Here is an 8,043-nt window from a genome sequence, read left to right on the forward strand (position 1 = left end):
AGACAATTCCAAATTCTTCAGAGCAGTACTTCAAACTATATATTTCTGGATCCCGTTTTATCTCCTCTGCCCTATTTTCAGAAGTTAAATAAGCTTATATACTCAGTGTATAGCAGGGAAAGACTTGGCTGTGTTGGTAAAAGAACCTTAAGCCCTGTTCAAATTTAATATTAACTAATCCTGTCTTTAAAGCAAAAGGAGGGAGGGAGGAAGGAAAGTTGGGGAGAAGATAACTTGGTACCTGCTTTTTCTTTATTCAGGCTAGGGGGGCCTGGGACAGATAAAAATGGGGGAGAAGAAGAATAAGAAGGGGCGATTAGAGAGGTGGTCTTTGAATAATAGTTCACTCAAAATAATAGCAGTGTTAGCTTTATTTACATTTCACAGAATATCCTGACCTTTATTGCTCTGAAACTTAAAATGATTTATGTAGAGACAAGGACTTGATTAACACTTAGTCATTAATATATATTAGATTCTTTGGCTTGTCTTTCCAGGTTAGTTCACATGTTTTGTTAAAGTTGCTACAGATTTTTAAGGGGAGGAGTTGGATCTTCAATCCATAGTCATGAATTCTGAATTCAGGTTAGCAAGATACCTAGAAAATGGGAAAGACAGACTGTTTTAGCCTAACTCTTTTTGGAGAAATATTTTGGAGGGATCATCTTGACTAAATATCCTGCATTTTCAGGATGCTCCCAGGTTTAAAATCTATTCCCATAAATGTACCTGTCGTCTCAGTTTTAGTTCGTGCAGCCACTTCCATGAGAGTTTCAGATCTTGTCTCGGTTCTCCAAGTCTTAGAGCCCCAGTGTTCAGCTTATTTAGGGACATGCGTCACGCCTTTGGAGAGCCATCTCACGCTACAGAAACCCAAGTGAATTTGATTTGTTTCAGAGTCACAATTTAGAGACTCACCCCTAGCAGTGGCTTTGCAGAGCAAACCGCATAACTGCATTCGCCATGGGTGTGTTGTGTTCCAAGGAAGGAAAGCTATGAGGAACCAGATTGAGATGGAATCACAGCAAATGACTATGGTGGTTTTCTCAAGCTATTTTCTTAGTTGCAGAACCTGTCTATTAAATGATATTGTATATGGAACTTTAGCATAGAAAACAGGTCACAGCTGAGGTGGGGAGCTAGAAACCACACCTCTGCCCCGCCCCCAACACACCCCGTAGCAGGCCTGGGGGACTCCCTGGAACTCAGCAGGCAAGATCAGAGACTCTCAGGGTGAACGTCGAGGACCCGTCTCAGCCCCTGCTTTCAGGTCAGCCAGGCTGAGGCTCCCGTGTTCCAGCTTTGCTTGTGGAAATTCTCTTGAGGAGGATCTTTGGCTACTTGTCCTCATGCTTTTCTTGATGTCAGATGGCAGTTGTCCTAGGTATCATAAATATACCTTCTGGACTGTGGGTAGGTGGCCCTGCAAAACCTTGCTCTTGTCAAGCGGGTTTGCTGCGGCACACTCGGCTCCTCTCTCTTCTGGGCTCTCTGGTGTGGCTGGATACCAGCGCAGGATGGTGGAAGTGGGGGACATGTCACCCGTTCTCTTACCTCAGCTGGATTTCTTCTGATTACATTTTGTTTTGTTCAATAGATGACGATTCAGATCTGTATTCTCCTCGGTACTCCTTTTCTGAAGACAGTAAGTGACTTAGAGTTTCCTGGTTATGGGGGAGGAAGGGGGAGTAGTGGATGAGGGAAGACATCTTACTATTTTCAGTTTTCATTTTAAAAGTCTTTTGTTCCACTTTCCTTCTCCAGCCAAATCTCCTCTTTCTGTGCCTCGCTCAAAAAGTGAGATGAGCTACATCGATGGTGAGAAGGTAGTTAAGAGATCTGCCACACTTCCCCTCCCGACCCGCTCTTCCTCAATAAAATCAAGCCCCGACAGGTAAGTGCTGCCTCATCCCCAGTCAGCTCTGGTTTTAGGCTCTCAGACACAATCTGCTGGTAAAGTACCATCCCTCTGCTGGGGCTGACACCTTTGGAGCCACAAGACAAGCAGACCTGATTTTGAATCTCTGCTCTGTCACTTAATAGCAGTGGCTTATTCATTCTGAGTCTCAATGTCCTTATCTGTAAAATGGGGATAAATTTTATATTTGTAGGGATGTTGCAAGGATAAAACAAGATACTACATATAACATTTATAGTAGTGCCTGGCTCTTAGTATTGGCTCCATTCATGTTGACTATAATTATCATCGCTTCTTACCTTTTCACAAAAGAAATCTTAGCTGTAAGATTTGTCATGTGTTTTTATACTCATTGTGCATACTGACGGGGTCTATAGCAGAGAATATAATTTTAATATAAAGCCACGCTCTTTGATACCGATTTATTTGTGCAACACATATTATTGGGACATTAAGGCTTAGGTTGGTTGCGATGATGACATTAGTCATCTCTTAGTGCCTGAACTGAATGACCCAATTTTCTTTCATCGAGTTCTTGTTGCGCTGTGGAGCAGCCTTCTTATGCCATCTGGACTAGTGTCCTATGCATCTTCCAGCCCCATCTTTCACTACTTCTCAACAGAAAAAAGGCTCTAGCCAAGCTAAATTATTTTTCTCTTAAAGACACACCTTCATACCTTTTTCATCTTCATTGACAAGTGAATGGCTGTTTTAAAAGTCCCACACATGCATAAGTGACATCTGTCTGAGGAGTTTGATGGTTAATTTGAAAAGAAGCCTGAGTGTACCCATGTATCCTTTACAAGTTCATTCATCTCCTGGGTACTTGTTGAACCAAATGCTATAGGGGAATATAAGCATGTATAAATCATTAGCCCCGCTTCCGAGAAGTTTTATAGCCTTGCAGGAACAAGTAAATATCATCACAGTGCAAAATGCAATAATGTATATGCATAAAAAATTTGCAAACAATTTCTACAAATTCACGTATCCTCTGAAACCCATCACTGCATCAGGTTAAGTATCTATACCAAAGGCTGCAGTTTTGGTGATTATGGAAGTGGAGTGTGGAATAGGGAAGAACATGGTTTTAATAGCAAATAACATTTATTGAGTGATTACTATGGGCCTGGTATTCTACTAAGTGACTTACTGCACTATCTCATTTAACCCTTACAATGACCCCATTTTTCAGATGAAGAAACTAAGCAAGAGGTAAACTGCTTGGCCCAGATCACAGGCTAGCAAGCGCTGTGGCAGGGATTGGAACCACAGCTAACTGGCTCCAGGACTCACATGCTCTCTCCCTGCACTAGCATGAGTGGGAAGTACAGGCATGTTTGGGGAATGATAAGCTCAGGAGAGCAGAGCAAGGTGAAGGATTTTTCCAGAGCCAGCTTTGCTGCTGCTTCCCTCCCTTCTCTTTCTCTCCTCTCCGCTCTCCTGGTTCCTGGTTTTGAGCACAGGACACCTCAAGCCTTTTGTGAAGAGAACACAGATTCAGCTGTTTGTTTTGAGGAAGGAACCAGCACAACTAAATGCTTCGTGCCAATTCCTGTTTTAAGCGTTGGATATAAAAATTCCTTGATTAGAATACAGTCATCCAAAGTCAAACTGTGTCGGATGCCAATTTTCATGAAAATAGCTCTAACAGGATTTTCTCTGTACAGAAACGACTGGGAGCCCCCAGATAAGAAAGTGGATACAAGAAAATACCGTGCAGAGCCCAAAAGCATTTACGAATATCAGCCGGGCAAGTCCTCCGTTCTGACCAACGAAAAGATGGTAATGTGCATATTAAAGTTCTTTTGTCTCACCCTGCCCATGGTCTTTAATCCGGATGCTTTGTGCACTTGGATTACGTTCTTTCTCCCTTGAGATAGACTTGTTTTGTTTAAAAGACAATGAAAAAATGAAGTATTCTTACCCTTTTCATTTTTGCAGGTGTTTATAAAATAAGTCCTGAGAGTTTGCTTTGAAAGAATCCTGTTATTGTGGCTTTCTCGTGCTTTTTTTGTGCATGATTTTAACTAATTTTAAATTTTCTACTAACGTAAAGATTGATTTTGCTGCTGTCTTATTTTAAACATCTAACCATTAATTTAGCAAGCATATTACTAACTGGACTAATGCCGGGCTTTTTTTAAGTGACTTTTTTGAACACGCATAAATTTTGTAGAAGTTATTAGTAGTACATCATTAAAAGCTAAATAATTAATATGATGTTGTGACTTGGAGTAAAAGCTCCAGGCTGTTACGATATGTGTTTTAAGTCTTCCTTTTCTGACAAGTACAAAATTGAGGACAAGTTTCACATTCACTCTCGTTTATGGTTCCCTACACAAGTTCACATTTCCAAGCAATTATAAATGGGGAAAATGACCTGTGTGGGCATAGCAGACCACCCTGGAAAAGCAGCCTCTTCTGTGAAACAGGGAAGAGTTTTTACAAACAAGTCTGCCAATCACTCTTCCTTTTATTCACCCTTCATTTGAAAAAGCTGGTTCAGAATTCTGATCATGGTTAAAGGGATTCTCCAAAGCTCCGTAAACATCTCAGCCCTCTAGCCGTGCCAGCAGAATTATCATACTGGAGAATTATCATACTGGGGGTTGGTTTTTATTAAAACGCTGTTACCACACTGAGTATGGAATAAGTAAGCCTGTGAAATACGGGTGCAAGCTATTTTCTGTCTACCTCTTCTGCTCTAAGGAATAATTGATTTGACTTCTACTAAAATAAAAATGTGACATCTTTAAAAGCACAAAGGGATAAGTAATTTTAATTAGGAAAAAAGGTCAGCAGTTCACAGAAATGCTTTAATATCGTTATTCTTCAGCATTTACTCTGCACTGCAGTTATTTTAAGCAGAAAGTTCAGAGAATTTTGCCTCTGGCTCTCTCCCTGGTAGAAGACAATAAACATGGAAAGTGACCTTCCACACAGTTGTCCCTAGAAAGAAAGTCATGTGTTTTAGGTATATTCTTGACACTTGAATAACAAGCTGGGACACACCATCACATATCAATACACTCAAATGATTTCAGAGACTCTGTGGGCCTTTGGGTGCTTTTGTTTTTGCAAAATTATTGTTCATAGATGGTCATTGCTTTTATTGAAGCCTCATCCCTTTTCTTAATTTCTTCTTTATTCTCCCCTCCTTCCCTTGGTTACTAATAATTTGACCACTATTTAGAACTAAGAGAAAAAAAAACATAGTTTTATTTTTCTCCTGATGCCACAAGGGTTTTAAACATCTACCATACCAGAGTCCTTGGGATCACTTATATTGTTTTTACAGAGCTGGAACAGTAATACACAGTCTCCCGTAGTGGCTCTCTTTGGAGAGTTGTCGTGATCATACACATGGATTGCAAAGCACCGTCTAGGTGTTCCTACACAGGAAGCTCTCCTGTACTGTACCAAGACCTAGGCTGATCCATAACGGGACGTAAACACCAAAGGCAAGCCATTAAATCAAGTCGTTTAATTTAGCGCCTTTCACTCTATTTAGCACTCTTCTTCCAAAGACAAGAAATTTCATCAGAGAGAAATTTCAGTCAAATCTTTATCTTTTCAGTCTACTCTTCATAGTAGTTGAATTAGTCCTTTATATTTGAACATTTTCTGCTATTTTTGAACAGAGAAGTTGCTATGTCAGTTTCAGTGTGTGAGTCTTGCCTTTTGGCATCCATTATCTCTGGTTTGCCAGAATCGGAGGACACCCCCACGAACACACTCCAACCACCACACACACACACACACACACACACACACACACTATTGTTAACTGTGGACAAGTATACTAACTGGTGACAGATGTAGAATCTAAATTTGCTCTCAGAAATGCACAATTTCCTTTGGTGGGGGCACAATTTTTTTTGTTTTGTTTTGTTTTATCTGAGGTACTTATGTTTGCCTAAGCCTGGCAGTTTAAACTGCGACCTCATAGGCATATCTGCCCGTCGTTTGCAGGAAGAGTTGGATGGTAGACTGTAAAGGCTGCCTTAGAACTCATCTTTCCCTGAGGTGGACCCAAACCATCCCGGAGAGATAAAACACTGTACTACCATACTACCTTCAGAATCCCTCACGAGGAGATTTACAGCCTTGAGGACCTACTCAGCTATTTGGCAAACTCACATGAAGTTCTTCATAACTACTCAGCCCCCGCTTTTATCACAGTGTAAATCCATCTTCTCTTTTGGCTTTGAAATTGGAGAAAATTGGTCAGTCCCTGCTTTGTTAGAAATAGCCTTTTTCTGGCTTTGTTCCTTTTTACTTTCCTCCAAAGTCCCTTGTAGAACTTTACCTCAATTCGACAAATATATATAGAATAACTTGTATATTCCAAGCCCTGGGTTAGGTGTTGGAGTCTTCGCTCCCATGGGAGTATAATGGGAAAGACAGGCATTAAAATAGTTATTACAGACACGAAATATGTTTGGAAGTGAAAAAAAGGGGGATTTACTGAACTTGATTTCTTTCCAGTTCACAGTCACTTTGAATTCCTTCTTGGCTTATCAAGTTTGTCGCTTTAGCCCTATTGTAGCTTGGTGTCATCCGCAAACTGGGTCTACCCTCTTCTCATGGGGAGTATGAGAGGTGGAATATGGTGTGGTGTGAAAAGCACTGGACTAGGAATTGGAAGATCTGAGTTCTGAGTTTAAATTCTGACTCTGCCTTATGTCTTGAGACAAGTCATTTAACCTTTCCGAACTTCAGTGTTTTCATCTGCAAAATAGAAGTATCCTCTGGCCTGCTGATCTTCCTGAAGTACTGAGTGAGAGGATCACATGCGATCATGTGGGTAAAAGAACCATGAACATTATAAAATGCTGTGCAAATGAATGCACCGCATTCATATGAGTTATTTATTTAAAATTGGAAGCTGGTCTCTGGCTCCTGTTTGAGCAACAGAACTGCCCTTGAGAAGAATCGGGCATTTTCCTGGCGAGTCACCTGCCCTTTCCTGGGGTTTTGCCAAGCTGGGCAAAGAACAGCCCCCGGCAGCAGATGAATGTAGCCCAACATCATGGAATCTGCCCTGCCTGGAGATCCTGCGGTGCGACCAGAAGGACGTTTGCTCTCTGTCCCTTCCATAATTGGATCTACGGCTGAGTTATAAATGGCAGAATCAAACGCAGATGTTAGTGCCGTGTGGCGTTACCTCTTTAACTTTCTCTCGGGGCAGCTTCAAGGACTGAGGCTGGCTGCTCTGGGCCCAGGCTGGTCGACACACCTCCTGCTTCAATTCTCGGCACAGTATTAACCTCAGCAGTGAAATTCTCTGCAAACAACCTTCGGCAATACAATGGGTTAATTCTTTCAGGTCTGACTACCGAAACATTCAGGCAGTTTCCTGAAAGAGTTGGTATGTTTTATTAAAAAAAAAAAAAAAACAACAACCAAACCTGACCTATTCCCAGAGAGCAGCTTATAAATAGTCTCTAAAAATAATAAACATGAAATAGATTTCGTGAAACTCCATCATATAAGGATCTAGGATGTCCCAATGTCTTAACTGTTCCTCCTGAACAGTTGTGGCCTTGTGGGTATTGGGCCTCATTTCACTGAACAAATACAGAATCCATTATTTTACATAATTACAGAAACTATTAGATGGAACATGCCTTCTTCTCCTTCAAGATTTAAGCCCTAAGTCCTTAAAGACCATTGGAGGAAGTTATAACCTGACTCTGTCACACCTTTGCTTTCAACTAACATATAGTCAGTGAACTTCAGTTAAAGTTCTCTGCCGTATCTTCCTCTATTTAAAGCAGAAGTAGAAATAATGGTAAAGATTCTTCTAAGGGTTTTAGAAAAAGGGATTGGTAAAGGTCACTAACAAAGTTTATAGCCATTTCCACAAGCTGCAAAAGGCCTGTTAACTGAATGTTAAGAACAACGTGTCCAGGAGGAGCTGCCTGTGAATCTTTTGTGCTGAAGATGTGCCCACAGGGCTTGCTGCCCCCTTCCTCATGTGGTGTGGCCCCGAGGGAGTGAGGTTTCTTATATACTGTTTTCAATCTCAGTGGAAAATGTACATTTTATATTTCATATTGTTGCCAGAAAATCACCATCTCTCTCTCTCCCTCTCTCTCTCCCTCCTTCTCTCCCTCCCT

General features: G+C 41.1%; 1 protein-coding gene across 17 annotated transcripts in view; it reads left to right on the forward strand.

Moving 5' to 3' along the window:
* The window catches only part of SORBS1 (sorbin and SH3 domain containing 1), a 211,496-nt gene that overhangs the window by 147,733 nt on the left and 55,720 nt on the right, over window positions 1-8,043 (forward strand). For all 17 annotated transcript variants that reach the window (XM_039871670.1, XM_039871669.1, XM_039871671.1 and 14 more), the window contains 3 exons: window positions 1,598-1,645; window positions 1,765-1,894; window positions 3,589-3,703. In XM_039871670.1, coding sequence (XP_039727604.1) covers window positions 1,598-1,645; window positions 1,765-1,894; window positions 3,589-3,703 — 293 coding nt within the window. The remainder of the gene's footprint in view (window positions 1-1,597; window positions 1,646-1,764; window positions 1,895-3,588; window positions 3,704-8,043) is intronic.

This window comes from Pteropus medius, unplaced genomic scaffold, assembly GCF_902729225.1.
Source record: "Pteropus medius unplaced genomic scaffold, Ma_sr-lr_union100, whole genome shotgun sequence".
Lineage (NCBI taxonomy): Eukaryota > Metazoa > Chordata > Mammalia > Chiroptera > Pteropodidae > Pteropus > Pteropus medius.